Source organism: Melospiza melodia, chromosome 3 (genome assembly GCF_035770615.1).
Source record: "Melospiza melodia melodia isolate bMelMel2 chromosome 3, bMelMel2.pri, whole genome shotgun sequence".
Taxonomy (NCBI): domain Eukaryota; kingdom Metazoa; phylum Chordata; class Aves; order Passeriformes; family Passerellidae; genus Melospiza; species Melospiza melodia.
In genome coordinates, this window is record NC_086196.1 from 2,598,617 (window position 1) to 2,624,574 (window position 25,958).

At 39.8% G+C, this 25,958-nt stretch overlaps 1 protein-coding gene across 1 annotated transcript in view; it reads right to left on the minus strand.

Moving 5' to 3' along the window:
* The window catches only part of RNGTT (RNA guanylyltransferase and 5'-phosphatase), a 169,364-nt gene extending 152,132 nt beyond the window's left edge, over nucleotides 1-17,232 (minus strand). The window contains exons 1-5 of the mRNA XM_063150641.1: nucleotides 17,141-17,232; nucleotides 11,524-11,633; nucleotides 5,791-5,894; nucleotides 5,569-5,657; nucleotides 964-1,039 (exon numbers count right to left, since the gene is read on the minus strand). Coding sequence (XP_063006711.1) covers nucleotides 964-1,039; nucleotides 5,569-5,657; nucleotides 5,791-5,894; nucleotides 11,524-11,633; nucleotides 17,141-17,204 — 443 coding nt within the window. The 5' untranslated portion in view covers nucleotides 17,205-17,232. The remainder of the gene's footprint in view (nucleotides 1-963; nucleotides 1,040-5,568; nucleotides 5,658-5,790; nucleotides 5,895-11,523; nucleotides 11,634-17,140) is intronic.
* Nucleotides 17,233-25,958: the final 8,726 nt, after the last annotated feature.

Sequence of the window (25,958 nt, forward strand, 5' to 3'; positions counted from 1 at the left end):
GCTGGGATCCTGCAAAGACTCAACCACCCACTACTAAAGGTGTTCCATCTCCATTACTCCAATATCTTTATTCCAGATTTACTAACAGACAGCAATGACCTAGTTCTTTGCAAACAGCTTGCACATGTATGCTAAGCATAATAACTGTACGTCCAGTCACAAGAAAATCCTGCAGCAGGAGCAGAATTTTCTTCACTTAAAGGACCACACATAAGAAATATCGGAATGTTTAACAGGCTTGTCAAGAAACATGACTTTCACAGGACTCTGTCAAGAAGGAAATAGTGTTTTGTAAATACTACAAAACAAAAGCTATGCAAAAGTTATGTCCAACAGGATGCTACAGACATTGTTTAGGTTTGGGGCTTCTTTTAAAACTAATGTTATGTAAAAAAGATATTTACTCTGTATGAAGGAACCAACGTTTTTAAAAGATGGAAAAAGGATGAGTTTGTATAGAAGCATGCTGTAGACTTTAGTCAAAAGACAAGCTGGAAACAAGGACTTTGTTTGCCCCCAATCCTTCAGAAGTATGTATGCTACTCTGCTGTTGCTCTAGTTAATCTCTTCAGATCTCAAAAAAGCCCAAAAACCTACACCTACACAAAAAAGATGAAAATGTACGAGAAACAATCCTTCAGGAATCTCTGAACTCTACACTCTTCTTTAAAATGTGGGACATGTCATGGGAGAGACACAATGTGATACATACACTGCTCAAGGCCCACACAGCAGGTACAGTTGACTTTTGATCTACCAGACCTGGAATTCTTGACTACAGGCTAAGCTATCAAAGGACGATACAAAAAATGTTAATATGGGCTGTTTACTCAAGATTCTTAGGCAGCTATAAAACAAGAAATAGTGAATACATTAGCACAGCTGACAGGACAATGAGTGAAACATACTGAAGAACCCTTTGGCCACTTCCACAAAACCCCAGGAACTAACACACAAAGTTACCTCCAGTCCATCTTCTCGACCAAAAAGGCACAGATCAAAAATCCAGTTCTATTGAAACCATGTGTGCAATGGACACCTAGAAAAGACAAAAAGAGGGCATCATCCCTTACAAGTGCTTTTAACAAACATAGTTAGTATCAAAAGTGTGGGTTTAGATCCTTCCACCTTCATCTGTAACATTAAAAGGTTATCTCCCTTCCCATCACAGCAGTACAGACACATAAAGTACATAAGCCTGAAAGGCAATTTATTACATTATTTCTGCAAATTAGCAGCAGCAAGGGTATAGGGCACTTCATCACAATCAAGAGCACTAACTTAATTTGACTGAAATATGGCTAATACAGATAAGACTCACAGATCTGCTCACATGCTTGTCTAATACAATCTAATTCATTAACTGAGCTTTTACTGGATTCAACAAGCATGACATTCATTTCATACCATCAGGCAAAAAATCATATTCATATTACCCTACCTCAAAATTGAAAGGGGTGCCAATAGACCATAATTCTATCTCAAATTCAACATAAACATACTAAGACCAGACTTATAATTTTGAAAAAAAAGAACGCACAAGAAGAAAACTATACAACAGTATAATCATCTTGAATTACTTATCTTTTCAATGTGAAAAAAAGAATTAAGTCTTCAGCCTCTGTTCTACTGAACTCATCCCTTAGTGAAAGGAGGGATACACTGTCAAATGCATGGCATTTTTTTTCTCTCAAGGCAACAGCACCATCTAGTGATACGCAGACCAGCCTGAAAACTTGTGCTATTAAAAATATCATGAAGGATTCAGACAAGATGTTGCCTCTTCCTCCTACCTAATTTATAATTATAAATACCATTAAAGTTACCACTAACATCAAGAGCAATTATTCTTAACATTTTTCACTTGTTACCATAGAATCATAGAATTGTTCACGTTGGAAAAGGCTCTTAAGTACTTTGAATCCAACCATTAACCCAGCACTGCCAAGTCCACCACTGAGCCATGACCCTAAGTGCCACATCTACACAGCTTTAAATACCTCCAGGGATGGGGACCCAACCACTTCTCTGTGCAGTTTGCTCTTGTGCTTGAAAACTTTTCCTAATGCCCTAAACCTCCTTGTGTAACTTCAGATCATTTCCTCTTGTCCTGTCACTGGTTGCCTAGGGAAAGACACCAATCCCCACCTGGCTACAACCTCCTTTCAAGCAGTTGTAGAGAGTGATAAGGTCACCCCTGAGTCTCCTATTCACCAGGCTAAACAATCCCAGATCCCTGAGCCACTCCTAATAATACCTGTGCTCCAGAAGACCCTTCACCAGCTCTGCTGAGCTCCTCTGGACACAGCCCAGAACGTCAATGCCTGAGCACCAGGGGACAATCACTTCCTAATCCTACTGGACATTGGCCTCCCTGGGCACGCTGATGGCTCATGGTCAGTAAACTCAGCACACCCAAGCCCTTCTCTGCCAGGCACCTTTCCAGCTGCTCTTCCCCAAGCCTGCAGCATTAGCCAGGGTGGTTGTGACCCAAAGTGCAAGACCTGGAACACAGCAAGTCACTTATGCTTTAATTAATTTGCTCATTTCTCTACCACAGCTAATAAAGCAAGGTTGGTAGCAATTCACTTGATGTGTACTCAAACAAAATGTGAATATCTATCTTTTTTATGCACTCCTCCACACTGAGGAGTAGAACTTTTTCAACTGGAGAACCAGAGTACCTACAAAAAGTAGACTGATATAAAAAAAAAAAAAAAAAACAAAAAAACAATTTTTTGGATTCATCATTTCTAACCATTTAAAAATACTAAAAACTGTGTAACTTGCATCATATTAAATGAATTTTAGCTTCCTTATATAATTTATTCCTAACAATCATTTCTCCTTTGTTTTCTGCTGAAGCAAAATTTTTGTATGTCACCTCCTGAAGGTTGGCAGGCATAATGCTGTCCTTACTGCTGCAAAAATAGTTTCCTTCCTATATTGCTCTAGATGAATTGAAAATTTTGATCACTTAACATTCACATTTCAGTCTCTTTTCACATCTAATCATGACACTGAGAACAAAATTGAACACAATTGTTACCACTAGTCCTGCAGCTGCTACTGCTGCCAAAAGGGTTAACTCAATAATTTTATACACATGACAAGGATAAGAAGCATCTCAGCATGAAGACCATATGGCTCAGAAGAGAAAGATCACACAGGGTACAGTACTATCACTGCTCTAGACCTCTTTCACTTTTGATAAACACCCTCCACACCACTCCCTCTGATGCCCTGTCAGAAGAAACAAGTGCCCAAAATGACAAATTTCAGTAATTCACAAAAGGCAAAATGGAAAATTCCAGCATTTCTCTTTCACTACAAAAGCCTAAACATGTTCTTCAAAAGTTTAGTCAACGTACTACTTTCCCTTGCCTCTTTCTAATTGACTTTTTTCCCCTAAAGAGGTGAAGTGTCTAAATAAAGGAAAACCTTCCACAATTCATCAAAGCCAAAAAGTTACTGACTCAACACTAAAAATAGCATTTTATAAGTTGAAACAGCAACTAAATGGGTCTGCTACTTATAGGATATCACCATGCTATCCATGCACTTTTTAAATTGCTGACCATAACCACTATTTCAAGTTCTAAAATATTATCGGAGGACCAAGTGAAAGAACTGCAAAAGGAGACTGAAAATGAGGAATTGCTAAAAGAAAAGCAAATGGGATCAGTCACCAACAATGTCTGGCATAAGTTTTGAAATGCTGTTGGTGAACTGGTTCTGCTCACTCCCATTTAGTAAGTTCCTCATCTTTTAAACCATGCAGCTGTGTTACTGTTCAGAGAAGAACACACAGATCTCTGTCCTGGTTTCAACTGAAGCAGATTCTTAATTTTCTTCACAGTGGCTGGTGTGGGGCTGTGTTTTGGATTTGTGCTGGTTGATGATATAGAGATATTTTTGTTATTGCTGGGCAGCAAAGCCTTTTCTAATTTTCATGCTGGCATGCTGGTGAGGAAGTTAGGGGTGCCTGGGAAGCCGGGAGGAGACACAGCTGGAACAGCTGACCCAAACTGGCCAAAGGGATTCTCCAGACCATAGAACATTCAGTGCACAGAGAGAGAGGAAGAAACAGGAATGGGGGGACATTCGAAGTGATGCCATTTTTCTTCCCAAGTCACTGCTAGGTGTGATGGGGCCCTGCTCTCCTGGGGATGGGAAGCAGGGAATTCATTCCTTGCTTTGCTTGTGCATGGCTTTTGCTTTCCCTATGGAGCTGTCTTTATCTCAACTCGTGAGGTTCCTACCTTTACCCTTCCACTTTTCTCCCCAGTGCCACCAGTGGAAAAGTAAGGGACCAGCTGTGTGGGGCTTGGCTGCTGGCTGGAGTTAGACCACAAGAGTCTCGAAATAAACGGCATTCTGCGAGCAACAAAGAAGCAAGCAAGCATCTAAAAGAAAACTAGGTGTAAAAATATGTGACAAAATTAAACCTCTCAAGCACTCAAAAAAAGAAAATTCTCAGTGGTATCACATCCTGCAACAGAACAAGAAGCAATGGCTATAAATTGAAATACAATAAATTCTCTTTCAACATGAGAAAAAAACACCTGTGTATTGTAAGAACAAACACTAGAAGAGGCTGCAGAAAAAGTTGTGGAGTTTCCAAGCTCAGAGGCTGGTCAAAAGCCAAATGGGCATGGTCTTGAGGAAGTTGCTTTAGCTGGCCCTGTTCTAAAGAAGGGCAACTGAGTCGCTGATTTCCACAGGTCCCTTCCAATAACTTCAGCTATTCTTCCATGTATGCGGATCAATCCTAAACTGCATGAACATACCAGCTTAGTTTACCAAGCTCTTAGCAATGATGCCTGCACAAACAACTGTTCCATGTACTCATAAGTTGCACAGACACTCAGATTCAAGAAGGCTGCAAAATTACCATCCAAGAAGATTGAGGATGACACCCATTCTGACTCTGGAAACTCACCTGCAAAGTAACTTCTTGTCTCTGATAGTTTGCAGATAGGGATGAACATTCATATGATTGACAAAAATCAGAGTAAAACAGTTTTAACTAAAACTAGAAGGGATGTAAAATAAACTCAGAACTTACTTCTCTCTGAATAAAAGTATGCTCAGAATATTCAAATATTCACTGCAAGACTGTATACCACAGAAGAAAAACTTAGCCTAGTATCTACTACCAGTTTTGTGAGACTTGCTAAAGAATCCCTGATAATCCAGCTACCAAATATGACTTCAAGTAAATCAGACCACCAAATATATAACTTGCATTTGTATCAGCAGAAGTTACAAAACCACAGTGCAAGTATCAGGAATTTCTAGACAGCTCTTGGGCCTGTGTAATTTTCTGCATTAAGCCAACAGCTGTTATCAAACTGATGGATGCAGAAACATACTACTTTCTGTAAAAAAAAAAGAAACATATTTGTTTTGCAGTAAAAGCAATCAAATTTGTAATATGCATAAACACTGTACTGAGGAAATTCCTTTGCTGAGACTTCTAAGAATAAGAGACTGCAGTTACAAGCCAATATGATACAAAATAAGAATAAAAACTAATGATGGGCATAAGATGGATATAAGATGTACCTATAAGCTCTGAAGGATTCTTTTCACTGAAGTGTTCACATACACGGATAAATGTTTCGGTATTCTCAGGTGTAGGGCACTCACCATGCCTGAAAAACACAAGAACACATGGATTAGGAGACACCTGGGAGAAAGGCAAAAAGAGAAAAAAAAATTAATTGCTTCACTGTGATCTTTCAAATTAAAAGCCACAGAAATAATTTAAAAGAGCACACAACTTACCCTTTACATTGGAGCTTTATATATTTAATTCCCTCTTTCTCTATATCATTTCTGTCGTAGAATCTAGTGGTGTTGGTTAAGTCTACCAGCAAACCCATTTTAACCTAAAAAAAAACATAAAAAAAACAAAAATAAATTTTTATATGTGGTTCAAATAGCTGTGCATAAATACTAAATATCTAAAACCATAAAAATTAAAAGCGACCACAGGCTACAACTGTAAGTTTAAAAAGCATTAAATATTGCATTTTTTTGTAAAATCTGTATTTTACCACCATTACAGACATCTGCATTTCTTTGTGAAAGCTGGTGTCTAAATTAGCACTAGTCATCATTCAAAAACTTCAGTTTGCTCCAACCAATGACTCTAAATTTTCTAAAGAAAATTCTGCTAACAGCAGGAAAATCTGGTAAAGAATTACTTTACCATGCTAAAAAGACAAACATGATGGAATCAAGGGCTCTTATGCAAAGCAGAGCAATAATAAACACTGGCACAGTGAACATACTGTAAGAAACATTAACTACTGAGACTTACACATAAGTCCGCTCCCAGAAAAAATGACTCATTTTAATTTACCTATTAGAGTACAAAACAATGCAAAAGAATGAATACATTATCGAGTCTAAAAATTAATCAAATTAATTAAATTCTTAAAAACATCTTATTTAAAGCTAAAATGCAGAACAACTTCAGGCATTCAAACATGCTGTCAGCAGCTAAGGTGGCAGTGTCAACCACTCAGACGTTAGGGACTTCCTGAATCCAGGATGCCTTGCCCACTCTACCCTAATGTGTTACCTTGTGCATCAATTTATTTTGTTAGTGTTTGTTTTTACAGCTGGAAAATGGGTCTTTTAAGGAGCCTTGTGGAAGTTACTATGTTTTTAAGAAGGATGGAAAGGAGGAATTCCACTGGGTGGCACAAAACACACAGCATATCAAAGTACATCCCACTGATCCTTGTTCCAATGTGCAAAAACAGCTCACTAACACACCTGAGCAAAGAAAGTATCTCTGGTTTCCTGTCTTGTAAGTGCAAGCAATTGCTTTTGGACAAAAAACTCAGTGTCATGCTTTCAGGTAGGACCAACAGACTGGCAATAACTTAGCAGTGCAGTTGGAAGAATTACAAAGTTAAAACACCATTTCCACACAATTCAGAAAAGGTAAAATCCAATTATAATTAGAATACAGTTCAAGAAATAGCCATTTCACATGAATATGTGAAATATATTTTCCTTTCCCCTAAAGGAAAATTTCCAATAATCTACAGATGGCTTTCCAAGATATTCAAACTTCTGATGATATATGTTTGTAATATTTATATACTTTCATATTACTCTTATTTAATAAATAATAAAAAGCATCATGATATTACATCAACAGCATTAAAACTTCTACAGTAATATCCAGATCAGTTCTGAATTTCTCATTGTCAACTTTGCATATTGTATTCAGAATACTTTATTTACTCTTATTACTGTGTTTTGCAGATAAATAAACCACCTCACAAGGAGGTCCATCTGAAAACAATGTTATATCACCTAAAATTTCAAATATAAAGTGTCAATTAAGTTGCTAAGCACAGAGACTGACGGCATCCTAAACAGTGATTAACTCTGTAGAAATTATACAAAGGCAATTAATTCAATGATTACTTTCTTCCCTCTCCATTTCCTACAGCATTTTGCAAATGTCTCCAAGACTACTTAATTCAGGCCTGTAGGACTTCTCACTCACTACTCTTTTGCCATTTTTGCATATAATTTCAATCATATTGCAAGTGAAGCTCATGCCAAGTGACACTGTTCCTCACACACTTCATGGAGCAGTACAGCAAATAGGCATCAAGTGTAATTTATCCAAAGCTATAAAAGCATTTATGGCATATAGAGTATATAAGACCTGAAAGCAGTTTTCCTGCTGTACAGAAAGCCCAATCATTTGCATTTTTAATCCATGGGATTGACTGCACATAATACATTACAATTTAGAGAGTGCAAAGCACAAGAAAATGATAAAAGAATTTTTAAAGAACAGGAGGGGTTATACAATATATCAAAGTATACAACTATGATTTTCAAAAAATCCATGTCAGAAAAACCACCAGTACCACTGGAACAAAATAAAAGCCTTCCCCTCACTTCCTCATTTCGAGATATGCCCAGCTATTAATGCCTTATGCATGCTCTTTTCTGCTGCTGTGCAATAAAATGGGCTTTGTGAGGTTCCCCTGTATGACCCTAGAAGCTTCTCCTTGGACACTGGAGATTGAAAACATCCTACCCAAGGAGAGATCATACTACAATACACTGAATTCACTCCAGTCTCAGCAATTTTCTCTTGAATTTCCTATTTGAGAAAAATAGTTTAGATCAGTGATTGAATGTATCTATGAAAACAATAATATGGCCGAAAATTGGTAAGCAGTTTTACTAATAAGAATTCTGCAATTCTGTAACTGAGCATACTAATTACTCAAATATTCTTTTGAGTTAACTAATGTCTTAGCTCTTTGTGACAGAAATAAATCTACCTGTATAAAGCATAAACTGTATACTAACCTCCCTACTCAAGAAATTTAAATTTAAAAAAAACTTATTCACGCTCTCACCAATTGCTCCTGCAATTCGTTTAAGAGAACATTAAGATACTATGCCACTACGGGCAATCACAAGAAAAATGGGGCTGGCATGGCTAATCAAATCAATTTCTAACATTCAGATTTTCAACAACTCAGCTCCCTGAGAAAAGGAATCCCACAGGAAGTTTGTTACAGACCGTTCTACCTGTCTTAAATGCTACACCAGTACCTTCAAAGATCTGTGGTAACATCAAAATCTCTCTATTACAGAAATCCAGATGTAAACGTTTCTGCTGAAGTCTTTTATTTGGGAGCTAAATTATATGGACTTGAGTAATAACCAGTTTTCAGAAATGAAATATTAGCAGTAAAAAATACACTACAATAAAATTACAAGAAGCATGCAGAGTGAGCTACTTTCACCTTGAGTGGGAAACCTCACTCTTACAGAACTCCTCAATTTCACATTTATTTCATTGCTGGCTTGTTAGTAAATTGCTAATCTACAAATGGTAAGTAATCACTACATAACTTGGCAAATAAAAAAGAAATATATATTTTCAAATATCAAACACCCATCAACAATGTCCAATACAATGTAAGAGATTTGACGAGAACAGAGAGTTTGAGAGAAATTCTATGTTCAGCTTGTTAATCAAAATTACCAAAATATAAGTGGGGATCCTCATGCTACTAATTTTACTATCAAATTCTAATAATATGATGTCACTCAAGACACGAATTTGTAGCATTACAATAGAACTGACAGATGTTACTACTGGAAATGCTACAGTTTCACCATGATTTTTTTTTTTTGGTGGCAAATCACTGAAGAGGGAAGCATTTAGAAATTCTGAGTAAGGTTATGAAATTCTCTATAACTTCAAAATATACACAGAATTTTAAATTACTTTAAAACATTAATAAGATTGGTTTGGGAAAAATTCCAGGTATACCTATCAAATCCAGAGTCAAAAATAACATAATACATAAAAGAAGAACGCAAGTAGAATTTAGATGCACTTGTCAGAGACTGAAATTTAAAGTTTATGGTTAAAACGTTTTTATTAAGGATTTTTGTCCATTAAAACTGTATCATGAAGCTACACCAATAAGAGCTGCATCACCAAAGCCCACTCTGAATGGGCCCCCTGGCTGAGGCCCTGGCCTGTAAGCTGATCTGAGATGAGGTAAAAGTGACATTATTCCACGTCTGGGCTGGGGGAAAAGAATACTTCCACAGGAGAATTAAGCCCAGCAGCTTTGGGGTGGAGCCACAGCCCCAGGCTTATCTGCTGCCAGGTCTGCACAGACTCTCCCCCAGCCCAGGAGGAGGAGAGGGTTTGGGTGTTTAGCCTCCTTTAGCAGAAGCAGTGAACACCCTACACAGAGCAGCTGTGGGGACCCCAGCCCAGGAACACCACATCTACAGGATATTCACCTGAAGGACAGCAGAGGGGGTCTCATGGTCCATCAAAGGCCCCCTGAACAACCCCAGACCCTGCACCAGAGCACTGTATGTAATGCAAAATGATGCAACTGACACAGAGCCTTGCTGCAAAATGATGCAACTGTCACAGAGCCTTGCAAGGGACAGTGACAACCTTCCCCTTACCAGGGGAGGCACCCGGGCATTCCCACCTGACCCAAACATATATTAATCCACTGGATTCTATACTTTGTGGTGAAGGACCCTCCCCACCAAGACGACCAGATGGAGGGGAGCAGCAAGATGTCATTGGGACCCATGGTTTCTATTTAACCTGTCCCTGTCACTCTTTCTGTGCCCCACCCACCTCTTTTTTCTATTTCCTTCTCTTTGTTTCTTTTACTGTTAAATAAACTATATCCATTTTTTGGTATCAACGTTTAACCTCGTTTGGTTTTAATCCTTTAGGAAATACTTTGAACCTCGGGATTCTTGCCAATTTATTCACAGAGAGTTCTGTTTGATCTTCTGTGATTAGAGTGGATCATAAAAGCACAGATGCAAGAACTCTAACAAGAAAAATCTTACCAGTTCAAGCACTGAGAACAGGCACATATGCTTCACTGATCATACTTTCTCATCACATTACTGCACAGCTACTCCTACCACTGCTACACTGAGTAGTTCACCATCTACTTCATACCTATGCCTAAATAAGATTAATAAAATGAGGATCCCCATCTTTTAGTCACCTAATTCTTCTGGTATTTCAGGTCTGATATTGTCAAACAAATTCAGAATTTATTTAACCTCGATCAACAGCAAAAAATAATGAAAAGACCCACAGAAAAAACAGCACTTGCATGATTCATGTCATAGACACAATCAAAACAAATGGCACTAAACTTCAACAGAAAGTTTAATAACCCGTTCAATTAATTAGGTGGTAGATCTTTCTTTGCCTAGCAGGCTCAAAATCCCATTTCCCATATGGGGAAATGCACCGGACTGGCCACAACACCACAGAGACCTACATGAAAGGCTGGAAAGGTCCTGCTCCCCACCTCTATTATCACAGTTGTGCTACAGTGCAGAACATGCAAACTGGGGAACACAGACAGAAATGGGCAGAACAGAGGATGAAGAAGGGAGCCAGAACCACAAGCCTGTAGCGGTGGATGCTACAACGTTTAATAAGGCAGCTGCAGAGTCCTGTCAGGGCAGCCCCGGGCAGTGCTACAGGCAGGGGAAGGAGTGGCTTGAGAGGCTCAGTGTCAGCCCACACTCTGCTGCCCAGGTGGCCAAGAAGGCCAATGGCACCTGGCCTGCAGCAGCAATAGCGTGGCCAGCAGGAGCAGGCAGTGATCACCTCCCTGCACTCAGCACTGGTGAGGCCACACCTCGAGTGCTGTGCTCAGTTCTGGGCCCCTCACTTCAGAAAGGACATTGAGGGGCTGGAGGGTGAACAGAGAAGAGCAACAAGGCTCATGAAGGAACAGCTGGGGGACCTACTCAAGAATTCTAACCTGTAAGAAAACACTTCCGAAAATCTATTAATTGCAGAGACCTGGAAATGTAAACAAACAAACAAAAAATTTCTGCACAGCTGTTCCAAACAAAGCTATCAACAACTTTTTCCTTAGATCTGAAAAGCAACACTTCAGTAAATATTAATAATGAGCGCAATGTTTCAACTATTAGAAAATTTAACCTTACCTTCAGACTCTTTAAGTAGTTGGATAACATACTTGGGTGAAAACGATTTTCTTCAGCAACCTGTTCATCATATCTTGGTCCTAACATTGTCTTCAAAGGTAAAAACTTCCCTATGAAAGATAATAAAATTTTGCAGTATTTTATGTATATGTACAGTTACAACCTAGCATTTCAAGCCAACATGGTGAGCAGTTTTACACATTCACCTTCAATAATAAATAATTGCAGAAATAGTACTGTCAACAGCAAATTGGAATATTTTTTAGTTATGAGTTCTCAGATTTCATCAGTAAGTTTACATGTTTAAAGGAAATACAGGTCAGTTCATCTGAAACAGAGCAATTAAACATTTTTAGCTAACTTTTTGTGTGATTTAAGTTGGGACAGCTACAGCACAACAGAATACAGAAAATTTAAACTCAGTACAATTGAAAACATTAAAACAGCATTTAGAAATAATAGTTTGTCATCCAATCATGTAAACATCAGTTCTGATTACCTGCAAATATACAGTAAGGATCCCTGCAAAAAAAAATTTAGCAACACTCTATGTAGTCTCAAATAAGCATCTACCTTTCATGAAATAGACATTAGAAACCAGAGAAGACAGACAGATGTGGAAATTACAAAGCTCAGGTTAGATGTTAGTGAGCAACATGAGAAACAGCCTCACTTTTCCCCTGAGACTCTTCCAAAATTTACAGCTAAAAGGAGAGTTATTCTGTCCTACAATCAACATCATGCTAAATGGCAATAAATTGTAGTCACTTCAACTTACATGACTGCTACAAAAATTTCACTTTATTGCCCTTTGCCTTTTCATCCCAAATTACACACCCTCCATCCACCCTGGTAAAGGCTGTTGGGTTGGAAACCTCCCCACCATTTCCTCGTTTCTATCTAATTTTCCTGCTTCTATGTGTTCCCTGTCACCTTCAACACTACCATTCAGCCTCTATTAGCCCTTCCACTTTAACTTGCAATACTCCTCTGTACAGACTGATTATGAGAATTCTAGATTTACATGATCTAAACACAAAAATCTACCATCACCATAATTTTTGCAAAACAACATCGTGCTTGACAGTTTTTTGCCTTTGCCACTTGTCACATCCATACAGACATATCTACTCATTCATTATAGAACATGAAGAATCTAACTAAGCTTTCTCAACCCATGCACTCAAGGATAGGAGCTGCACTACAGAAGAGTCAATGGTTACAAAAGAAAACCACCATCCTTTACAAGATGCTGGGAAAAAAGAGTTGAAAAAGACAAAGTAGTCTAGTCAGCATCCCCTGCAGCATTTGAATACCTACAGACACCTGTGGAAGTGATGAATATTTCATATAGAGCCCATTCACTGTGACTTTCAAAGCTGAAATACAGATGTTTGGAAGTATTTAGGTGCTCAGCTTCTGTAAATTCCAGTTTCTTTTCTTCTACCTGGAAAATCTGCAATTTGGTTTTTGTACAGATGCTTGAAAAAACTTCTTCCCCACATGCATACAAGCCTCTCATTAAGCATCATCAAGCTACTGAAAATCTAAGCTTGAATTCTAAAAAGATTTTTAAACTTTTTGAGTAATATGGACAAGTATAAAGGAGGCAGTAGCTAGTGTCTCTCCTACAGTTCTGCCTTACATTTTGTGCTGAAGAAGCGAGGCAGTAACACCTGATTGCAACTCAACTCAAGCCTCCATGCATAAGTTTTTGAAGATTAAAAAATCATTTGCTGAATTAGGTGATCCAATAGTAACAAAGTGACACTTTACATGAACATCAAAGCATCCCAAGCCACCTCAACTACATCATGACACTAATTGTAACTCCTCAACAGAATTTCCAAATTAACTTCAAAATGTTACTGGAACCCTGACAACAGATTATTACCTACTTCCACAATTATGATCAAATTTTTCAAATAGTTCTGGAAAGTGGCTACTAGAAACCATTTTCCAAATTAGTTACCTGTCTAACAGATGGTATTTCTTTAGGCTGAAAAACAGGTAAAAATCCTAAAAATAAGAGCCAAGTATATCAGAGCACGGATATCAAGCAGATATGTCTGAGGGAAATCAAAGTGAACAATGTAAGCCATCACATTTTCTCCATGTACATGCTCTAACTTTGTCACTTTTTTTTATCTTCAAATCTAAATTCTAGAGATACCAGTGAAAAAATACTCTTAATTTAGCATGATTTTCTGTGACATGAAGCTATCAACTCAAAACATGACATACATGATTATGTATGACCATGGTATGTTTAGATTGAGCATTGATTAGGAAGGCTAGATTGGGTAAAGTCTGAGGTTAAGGGAATAAAATTAAATGGTAAAATCCACAATTTGAAAAACACCAATACCTCTACAAAGTAACAGTTTTCTGATTCCAGAGAACTATGCTGGGTCAAAGACCCCATTTCACCTACATGTCATCACCAACACAGGCCAATAACAGACAACTAGGAAAGAAAGTGAAACAATGACAATCCATCATCCAGATTATTCTCCCCAGCTACAACAAGTCATAGCTCAGAAACTTCCTGAACCAGAAGCGTTACTCTTATTTAAGGTGCTTTCTCATGCAATGTGGATGCTTTCCATAATATCCCATAGTTCTGCATGCTACACGTGTGTCTAGAACAGCATTTACTAATATGCATCACTTGAAGGAAGCTGGAAAACACTGCTGAGACACTTCTCATGCCTTTTCTTCCGTATCTTGCTAGCACTTGTCACGGCAAAATTGCCAAGAGAATGGGTTTTCAGTGCTCGTGAAAAGCAGATACCTGCTGAGATGGTGCTGCCGAGGCAGTAAGGCTGAAGCAACCTCATCACTTCAGATCTAAGCATTCAGAGAAAGCTCTTGTCATCAAAATGACTGAAGTTCTACTGCAATGCAACAAATGTGAAAATGTGCAATTCTGGGGATAAAACCAGAAAGTGGCAGAAAACTACCAATATTTAAAGATGTGAACAGGAAAATAATGGGAGACATAGATGAATTCACGTTGTCCAGGGTAAAGAGCCCTGTTAATCTGAATGAACTCAATCTCACCAACAGCAGGGTTTCAGGCCTCATTAGTACTTGTCTTGAGGTCATCTAGAAATTCTAGATGCCACAAGCATGAGACAAGAGCACCACAATCAAACACTCAATGAATGTGAGTCCACAGAAGCCACGCAAAACTTGCTTAGCAATACTACTGCTTATACACTATCAGATGGAAATAAAGTTGCATGCAGGTGCTTAGGAATCTGATTTAAACACTAAAACTAGAATGTAACGTATCTGGGAGATAGTACCAACATCAATTAAACCCTAAAAATCATCTCCCATAAAACTGCAAGATGACTTTGAATGTAAAACAGCAAAAAAGGGAAGAAGACTGATGGCATACCATTACTTTTGGTAAGTTGTTCACACTAAAAAACTAAAAATCAGGTGAACAAGAACACATCCTGATAAAGCACACAAAGAAATGAGCCAAGCACTTGCAGTTTTTTTACTGTGCATTAACTTCCTGTGCATGGTTGCATGGAATAGAAAAGAATTACCTTGCAGTTCCTGAATAAAAAAACACACAAGCAGTGATGGCACAGCAGATGACACACTGATGACCCTCATTCCTGCTTACTCTAGGTTGCTATTTCTGAGAAACCATGGCTCAAAAGACAGACAAACAAAAGCCACAACTAACAGAGATCAAGAACTTGCTGAGAAGAAAGACATAGAATAAAGAATCATTAGTCTGTTTTTGTCGTGCTCAAAGGCTTAGGCTATCAAATCTCTCTCATTAGACACAAAGTAATGCTTATGGCCACGATCAGGAGAAAGAGATAATGGACATGAGCAATCCTACAATACTGTTATTTAACAGTGCCAAGTCCAGAGAAGTATAAGGAAATTGACGGAAACCAGTAATCCACAAAATTAACAACTGATATTAAATACTGACAAATGCCAAATAACGCACATTGATGACTACTGAGGATTAAACCAACTGAGATGTCTCACCAGGTTCTAAATATAGTCATCACTGTCTTCCATTCCACAAGCAGCTGCCACCCAAAAATGTAAGATGATGTGGAAATGTGGGACAGAAAACACAGGAGTTGCAACTATTAAGTAAATTATGGTGCAGTGCCAGTTTAAATAACACACTGAGTAGCACGTGTTGTGTTTTGAAAACATACCTTTACATCATCACAGAGAGGGATATAAAAGGAGTGAAAACTAGAAAATATTGGAGAAATAAAATATAACTGGAGGCTGGAACTGCTTGCATTATAAAGAAAAGAAGAACTTGAGAAAACTGAAAAGACAGATGTTTGTTTACTTTATCTACTACCAGGCAGCAGAGGAAACATTCACCTGAAGTCAGTATGACAGCTAACACACAACCAACAATGTGCATCTAGATGATACTGAATTCACTGCCACTACATGCCAGTAGACTAGATACTGAGTAACAACCAAGACAGTGCGTTATGGGCAAGAATATCCCAGCAGACAGCAACCACTGACCAAGCCTGAAACACAAGTGTGACACTGGAGTGTTACACTCTAACTCATTTTCCAGCTAAAGAACTCAGGAGCACATTGGTGACTGGAGGAGCACTGTCAGTCGGCAGAATGACAAACTGACACTGACAAGACTTCAGAGCATTCAGGAAAAAGAGAATAAAACATGGAAGAGGCTGCACAGAGAACTGGTATCACAACACTGGTCAGGGTGGAGGGGATCACAGGAGGTCATCTGGTCCAACCTCCCTGATCAACAAGAGTCATCCAACAGCATCCAGGACTGCATCCAGATGGCTCTTGAGTATCTCCAGGAAGGGAGACCCAACAATCTCTCAGGGCAATCTGTTTCAGCTCAGTCACCTGCACAGTAAAGAAGCTCTTCCTCATGTTCAGGTAACCATCAGCTTCTGCCTCTTGCCTCTCGTCCTACTGCTTGGCATCACTGAGAAGAGCCTGGTTCCGTCTTCCTGACACCCTCCCTTTAGATATTTATACACATTAATGAGATCCCCTCTCGGTCACCTCATCTCGAGGCTGAACAAGCTCAGTTCTCTTAGCTTTTCCTCCTAAGAAAAATCCTCCAAGCCTCTCATCAACTTAGTACAGCACCTTCTGCATGCCTGGCTGTCACATCTCTCATCGGATGTGACAGACAGGAAAAGTTTCAGCTCGAAACTGAAGCAGGGCAAAGCGAGAGCCCAGCACTGCGGCTGCGGGGGGCAGGAGAGGGCCCGCACCCCCGCACCTCGGGACGAGCCCGGGGCCAGTCCGTGTCACACGGGGCACAGGCCGAAGGCAGGGCAGCCGGGCGCTGAACGCAAAGCGCTGCTTTAAGGAGAACAGCCACCCAGCGGGAGTCAGTCCGGGACAAACACCGGCCTGGAGCTCGGGGTGGAACACTGCACAGCCGGAGCCCCGGGACAAAGAGCTCTGGGCAGGACAGACGGACAGAGTGCGAGGGGCCGCGGCGGCCCCCGGCAATGAGAAGGAGCGGGACGGGCGGGCAGCGGAGCGCCGCAGGGGAAGGGGCCGGGGCCGCTGCCGCCCCACGGCCGGGCAGGGCCGGGCTGGGCCGGGCGCTCACCTGCCACGGGCTGTCCCCTCCTGGGGCAGTGGAGCCAGCGCGGCGGGATCTTGTTGTAGGACATGGCGGGGCCCGGGCGGCCCCGGGGGGGAGGGAGGGAGGCGGGGAGGGGGCGCGGGGTGCGGGCGGCCCCGGGGCGCTCAGCGGCCCCAAGCCCGCGGCGCCTCCATTCAGACCCGGCTCCGCCTCGGCCGCCGCCGCACACGGAGCGCCGGGAGCCGCTTCCGCTTCCGGGGCTCCGGGACCGGGGGTGGTGCCCGGCCGGGAAGAGGGCAGCGTAACCCGGGGCTCCTCAGCCTGGGAAGGGGGTAGGCTCGGAGGGGAGGCGGTCACCGACTGCTACAGGCTCCTCCTCTTTGTGCAGAGCGGGGCACAGAGCTGGAGCGCGCCTGACGGAGCTGGGGGTTTTTAGCACGGAGAAAATGAGGCTCAGGGGGAACCTTATCGCTCTCTATTGCTGGCTGAGGGAGGGCTGCAGCCAGCTGGGGTTCGGCCTCTTCTCTCAGGCAACCAGCAGTGGAACAAGAGAACAGTCATAAGCTGCCCCAAGGGAGGTTTAGGCTGGACATGAGAAGGAATTTCTTCACAAGGATGATTAGGTATAGGAATGGGCTGCCCAGGGAGGTGGTGTTTAAGGAAAGACTGGACGTGGCACTTGGTGCCATGGTGTTTGCTCATAGGATGGACTCGATCTCAGAGGACTTTTACAACCCAATTGATTCAGTGATTCTGAGTGAGCACCTTCGAGCCACTACAGGAAAGTGACAGGACCTCAGCTGGAAGCAGCTGGGGGCATCATTTGTCCAGGCACAGGAGCAGTCAGCAAAGGCTGCTGCAAATACAGAGTGTACGCAGATCTCGGGGAAGCCTGAGCAGGTGCTTCACAGAGAATGTAATCCATGACTACTGAAGTAGCAGGCTGCATCAGGTTTGGGAAACGGCCTGAGCTGAAAACAGCTGGAGGCTTGGACAGACATAATCCCTCAGCTTTTACTTTTTGCCAGATGTTCCCTTATAGCCAGAAGTGGATGTGGAAGTCGTTGGATCCTTCTAGTAGTGCTGCTTGTTCTAATCAGGATGCAACGGGCTTGCTAGTGTGGCAGACATACCTCCATCCTGGGCCTTTTGTTTCTTTTGTGAAAAAACACACCCAGAAAGATGGCATGCAGAAAGAAACAAAAACTTTGTTTCCATACAGAATGCCAGTGGAAATTCTCGGTAGGTTTTGAGAGGTCTGTTACCTGGACTCAGTTGAAGAATTGTGACCCTGAAGTGTTTGTTGATGTGAAGGGAATATTTAATCTGTGGCCTGGTTTAACTCCTGAAGCAACTAAGCCCACACAGCCACTTACTTTCTCCTGCCTCTAGCAGGATGGGGGAGAGAATCAGAAGGGTAAAAGTGAGAAAGATCAGGGGTTGAAATAAATATCATGAAAAATAAAGAATTTGTTTACTATTTCCCATTGGCAGGCATGTGTTTAGCCATTTCCAAAAAGATGGGCTTCGTCATTCGCAATGGTGACTCGGGAAGAAAAACACCATAACTCCAAATGTCCCCTCTTTCTCCAATTTTTTTATTGCTGAGAACATTATATGGTCTGGGATATCCCTTTGGTCAGCTGGGGTCAGCTGTACCAGCTGTTCCAGCTTTATGCCCTGACAGTTTCCTATGCACCCCCAGCCTGCTCACTGTCAGGGCAGCATGAGAAGCAGAAAAGGTCTTGATGCTATGCAAGACCTATTCAGCATTAGCTAAAGCATCCCAATGTTTCCAATACTGTTTTGGTCACAAATGCAAAATGCAGCACCCTACAAGCTACTATGAAAATTAACTATCTCAGAGATGCCTGAAAGATAAGCTGGAAATAAATCCCCATAGACTGATGTTTATAGAGCAGTATTTGTTTATTGCAGCACTGGTGGTGAGCGGGATATCTCCACCTAACTCACCCACCCTTGTCTGTGCTGTGGTATATTTATACAGTCAGTAAGTGTTGCTATCACTAGTCACTACAACATCATAAGTTGGTATCACTATGTCACTACAACATCATCACATATGTGCCAGAACTAATTTACATAGTATGATCTCATGGTTATTAGATGGTTCTTTTGCACTGTGCTTGCATCTCCTCAACTTGGGGGTTGTCAGGGGTCTTTGATGAAGGTCTGCTTGCATCTGAACTTTTCAACTTTGTCTTCAGAGAATGCACAGTTATGGTGTTTCTTGGTCTGTCAGGTCTTAACCGGACTAAAATCTTTGTCTTGTGGCTAATTGGCTTTGCACTTGCCAATTTCTCATTAGTACTGTATTTATCCATCTCTATGGCTATCCACCTGGCAAGTTTTTTCTTCTCTTTTTGTCGATTCAAAATTAAGCAACTAACTAACCATATACTAGCCCTTACATTGTGTAAAGTTATGATTCAGGTTATATAAGTATCAGGTTATATAGATATATAAAAAGTCATGATTCAGCTTAGACTGATATCAGGTTATATCAATATATCAGGTTACACTGATATATAGAAAGTCATGATTTAGCTTATACTGATATCTTATAACTCACGTTATATAAACACCTTGTAACTGATCTAAGTTACGTTGGCATCATCAGCCAAAACCAGTACAGATGGCTTCAGTGAAGCATTAGGGAACAACAGCAATAGCTTATTTTTGTACCTAATTTTCCAGTTACTTACATTTCAGGACTGTTCTGTCTGCACTTTCTGTTTTGCCATAAGCCAGGTGTGCTGCCTTTGCAAGTCAGTAGGTGCCACAGCTTGCAGAATTAACCAGAGTTGTGTGTACAGATATAATAGGAAGCCCTTAGGTTCTGCGACTACATTAAAACAATGAAAATAATTTTATCCTTCTAGAATTTATCACAAATTTCATTACACATTTTCCTCCTGCATTTTATAACTGGATTTTATTAGACATAGTTTCTTCCCTAGAATATCCTCTCAGAGTAATTGAGGTATTCAGTTAGGTAGTTTGCATAACTGAGTCATTAGGTTCTTATACTGTGTTAGAAGTTTCTAAATTTTGTCTTCTAAGGCTTTTGTCATCATCAGATACTAATCTTCTCATCCTAGCTAAAACTGAAGGTGTTGCTACAGAAAAAGACTAATCATGTTATTTTCCCTAACTGCTAAATGCACTTCCATTGTAATGCTACTTTATGCTGTTTGAAATAATTCCCTTTACAGAACAAACAACAAGTCAGACACTAGGTGGTGCCGAAGATTGGCCGGAAAAGAAAGTGAACCAAGTGCAAGGCATGCCCAGAAAGAGTGAGAAGCAAAGAGCAGCAGTAAGATACTCAGTATCTGTTCCAGTAAATTGAGAGCAAGTAATGACAGCAGTATGGCAAAATTAGGAACTAAACTATTTGGAGAGGGGAAGATTAGTACAAAAAGATATCATGAATCAGCAGTAATCTCATTACCTAGATTTAAGATTCTGATATGCTTTTGAACAAGTGTAAGAGCTGCAGATCAGAAATATCATGTTTTAGATATATAATACATAGTTGAAACGGGAGGGTATATTTCATTTAGCAATGCACAAGGCAAACAATTGTTTACAGCTGATGTTATGTGTTATATCCATATATATGGACTTTGCCACATTAGACACTTTGAAACTATTTATGCAGTCATCTGGTGATGTTTGCATGCGACATCAAACACTCTTTGTGAACAGGCATGTCCTGCTTGCCTTTATACCAACAGTTAATCTGATTGTTCTGGTGTGCCAGCAGAGGAATCCAAGTCCCTGATGTCTTCCTGTGATGTTCCAAAGCTGACATGGCTGTGTCTGAACAAGAACTGTGAGGGTGGCCATAGTGGTCATTTCAAGGCTTGCTTTGAAAAAACAACTGCAAAGTGTTAATAGTCAATTATATAATACTTCTCTTTACTGTGTGTCAATTTTCTTTTTATCTTAGGGGTACTTAGATGCTTGTACACTTAACTCTGGTTTCTGCTCACCAATTTTAATCCTTTTCCTGACAGAGCAGACACTGCAATAATGAAGTCATTTTCCCAGAATGCAGCTCATCACCTGTGCCATGGGTATCACTGCTTTGGTTTCAGCTCAGCCATGTTGGTGTAGGTAGCAGGGAGCTGAGTTTTTGTTCTTCCTTGACTTTAAACCATTAAAAGAATACCACACAGGAACCGCACAGACACATTTTAACTCTTTTTCCTAATTACATACTGGACATTTTCCCAAATTGTTGCTGGTGAATAATTTCACACTTTTAATGTAATAAATTATGTAGCAATTTATAATAATAATGTAAGTGACTTGTTCACAGAAAAGGAATAAATTAGGTACTTCTCCTGACAGAGCACATGGTATTGTCCTCTTTTATAGTGAAAGAGGTCAATGACCCTATTACTCCTCTGCTTCAGTATAGCATAATTTTCCATGTGCTCATAAAGAAATAATGAATGCAATAAGAAAAACAACCCTTGGGATGCTCTATGAAACACTTCTGACTCTATCTAGTAAATACATTTCTTGAAAAAAAACCAAGCAAAACCCCCCCAACAAACAGATTAATAGCTAAACTGAGATTGCAAAAGGATTTAATTAAGGGAAAGTAACTGTGAAAGAAGCTAACTGTATGCAAACATGATTCATATAATATTATTTTTCCACTTTGTGGTGTAGGTGTTTACTTGGAAGGAGACTCAATGCAATAAGCTCATAAGTACATGGGACATAGAAAAATATGGTCTTTATTTACTGATTCAATTTATTTATTCCTTGCTTATTGGTTTTAATGTTCATGGCAAACTGACTTAGGGGCACAGTGCTCCTTTATGACTGATTTCATCATGCATGAATCTTTGTGGGGATGGGTGAGTACTGGTGAATAAATATTTTAACTTTCTTACTGTAGTTGTATTTTATTCCAATAGTACTTACATTCTAATGGTATCATAAGAAAAAAAAAACCCAACTGAAAATAGTAACATTAAAGCACAGTTTTAGATTTCAGTGGAAGTTAATATTATGATTGCTTGTGGTTATATTCTCTAATACATATATAGGCTTCTAAATTTAAAAAATGTATGAGTATGCACTGACTCTTAAAAATCAAAAGAAAATTCTAGGAATACAACATTTTAAATTGATTCCTATTTGTTTGCTATCAACAAATATTCAAGAACCTAACTTCTGAGACAAATTATGTTTTCAGGTTTGAAAATAAAAATTAAGACTTAAAAAGAAAGTTATTTTATTCCTTATGTGTATACAATATGAAAAAGGGATGTTGAAACAAAGTTTTGAGTGCCACAATATATTTGAGAAAATAAAATGTCATTGACAATGTTGTTTCTACAGAGAGCTTTGAGAGAAAGTCAACAAATTTTCCAGTCTTTAGGTTTTTTTGACATTAGGGGGCATCACAACCTCACAGACTGAGAATGATGTAAGATAAAGTACAGTTACGTTTCCTGTCCCAAGTAAACAGGGAACAGCATAAAATAGCAAAATCAACTCCTGGAAGAATCATTCCCTAGTGCAAGGTTATGATACAGGTATTAATAAAATTTCAAACAGAAACAACCCAGACATTCAGTAGAATATAAACTACACCCTCCTTTTCCTAAGAGTAATAAAATGAACAGACTAATGGATGCTAGATATGCAGCCTCCTCTCAAGTCTGTTTAAATCTTGAAGCTTCCTTTCAGCCGAAGCCTCTAAGGTATCACAGTGTTGGTTCAATCAGTGGAGTGAATCTCTGGGCAGGGAGCACAGAGTGAACTTGGAACAGAGCTGCTTTAAATCCAGGTCCCTGGACTGGGTATCATGCTTTGGGTAATCACCATAAGCTATCAGTCTGCACCACCAAACACGTGTGCTGCACTGATGACATGTAAATCTCACACTGCAAGGGGGAACATTGCCAGTCTTAGATGAGACGTGCAGATGTGGCAGATGATTTACTTGGTAGATGATTTACTCAGCAGATCTATCCCGGAAGAAAGTGTCTATGCAGAGGGTTGGTGTGCTTGAAGAGAGACACCAGCTGGGACTTCATGCACTGATTTGCAGGCCTGAAAAACAAGATGCCTTGCTATTGATCCTCTGCAGCTGAAATGATAGTGTGTTTGATGTATCAGAGATAAGAAGTTGGACAACAAGCTCATAAGCAAGATGCCTGTCATTCCTGGAAGACTAACGCTGGTCTCCCTAGTGTTCTTAGACTTTGACCTAGGCACCTGAGGCCTTACTTGCATCAGCTCTGAAGGATGATTTTCAATGGACATCCATACTGTAAAAAATACCCACGAGTAACATTGAATCTACTGCATAAAATGAATCATATGATAGCAGGGTGCTTTGAGTACGGATGAAGTAATCAAACAATTAAAATGTCACGATGGCAAATGACTTGTAGTGGGGCAAAGTATGGCATGATATATGAGAAACTCATCTAATTTAATTAAGTGGAAAGTATGACTCATAGTCTTTGGAGCTGGGCTGGGGAGTGACTGGATTCCACAAAGTAGAGCAGTGTTCTGATGCTACACTGTCTAGTTTCTCTACTGCCAGAATATGGACACCTTAGTAAAAAGCTTGCCCTGACTGGAGGCTGTGGTTAAAACTGATGGAGTAACTGCAGTCCTGGCTAGTGCAGCAGGCAGACTGGAGCAGAAATAGCTGTTAGAGAGTTATCACTTCTCTACAGCCTGAAATAGCAAAGAGAGTGGCACTGTTTCGGCCTATAAACCTGCATACATGATGATTAAGATCTAGGTTCCTATACTAGCAGAAATCTTTCTCGTGTGATCAATCACACAAAGAAAATATTATTACATAGGCACTCTCTCAGACTTTCTGCATCATAATTTTGTACCTATAGATATATATGCTATGATTTTGTATGTGAATATATAGCCTTTGAAGAATAATAGATGTAGGAGCTATAATAAAGTACCTGAGGACAAAAAACCAGACCTGATTTTATTTATAAGACCTTATTATACAAAATATGTGTAACACACTGTACAAAAGTAAATGAAGACCACAGTCTTTCTTTTGAGGTTCTTGAAGTCCTGAAAATACCCCAAGAAACTGGCCAAAAGCAAAGGAAAGGAATACAGACTAAAGCAGAGAGATCAGCCTGACAGCCCCACAGGCTTTTTAAAAATCAAATCTGAATGTATATATTCAATACAAATTAAGTTATGGTAATATATATGTATGGTTATATATATATTCAGATGCTCAAACGTTGTTCTTGTTAGTTTCGCTTTCTGTTGGGGAACAAGCTGTACAAGAACACATGCTACTGTTTCCCAAAAAAGCCTCACTCCAAAGTAGGGAGAGGGAGGCATATCCTACATCTGCAGCACCACTGATCTAGAGAACTTTAAGAATAAACTGGCAAATGTAATTTTAAATAATGATGTTAAATAGTTTGTAAATTATTGTCATCCAAGCATTCCTTAGAGAAAGGGGAAAAAAATTTTTGTTTGGAGTATGTCTGTAACTTCCTATGCTCCTTTCACATTCTCACCACTTTAGGCTTCACGGAACAATGATATTTTGTGATGGACATGATGAAATAGACTTGCCCTCAGAGAACACAGTGCCTGTGGTCCATTGCTATTCAAACAGCTACAGTTGGAGTCAATGCCACATCTTTCCACTGCTGATTTTACCTACTTCAACTAGGTTAAGATTAATGAAAAAAAAAAAAAAAAAACTTGTCATCCTTATCCTCAAACCTTCACTCAGTGTGGAAAATGTCCTTGTCCAGATGGACTTTTAAGGAATTACTCAGAGACGTTAAGTTCCCCCAGAAAGGGAAGGAGGTAAGAAAAGTACTCTGTACTGGCCTGAAATGAATTTCCAAGATCTCTGAGTAGTTTAAAGTTTTGCGTTTGCAATCTGTACACTCTGAAAGAGTGCAGGCAGTTACTGGAAAATGTTAACACTTCTTCAGAGAAGTCACTTTGTGAATTCCTGTATCTAGCTCAGCCCTGCAGAAACAGCTTCTCAAAAATCCCCTTTGGGAGAAAAATCTTCACATGTTCTTCTACTTTCTGGGAGTTAGATCTGCTAAAATGAATTTAATATTGTATTTTTTAATATAATTTGATGCTTTGTTGGAGATCCACTATGTCACACATTCTAGGCTTTCCAAACCTCAGTGAAAGACTTAGCAGTCTCTGTGAATTTAGGCCAGGCCTATGCATGTTCTCTAACACAGAGAATTAGAAAAACATGCCAGCATGTGTTGCTACACAACAGCAAAGAGTCGTGAACAGAACTAAAAGTGATTAATTAAATGTAAATTATTGAACAACGACACAGAGATTAAGATGCCCATATGAGTATAAACAACATGTACACAATGGTGGTCATACACAAGGTTATGCTGTTTCCAAATAGGAAGCCTGTTTTGCTTATTTGTCTCTGATTCAAAGTTTGAACAGGGAGAACAAAAAGACAAGACATTTTGTCCTAAAAAACAGCCCACTTCATTATTTTCTATTCTTCTCTGTACTGCAGTTGTATCTGCTTTGAAACGAGTAGAGCTGTTGCTAGGTGATCTTCTTTATCCACTTCGTAGCTGAAATTTCAGCCGGCTGAAAAGAGTTTTTATATCTCTAGCAGAATAAAATTAAATTCTAAGGCATTAATAACTGTTTTCAACTCAACCCTGCTTCTAACTATGGGCCTCCTTCCTCGGGCCAACCCAACCACCAGCACAAGCAATGCACTTTCGTAGGCTGAGGGTCAACGTGATTTAAGTGGTAGCAGCTGCAAACCCTCCCTGAGCATTTC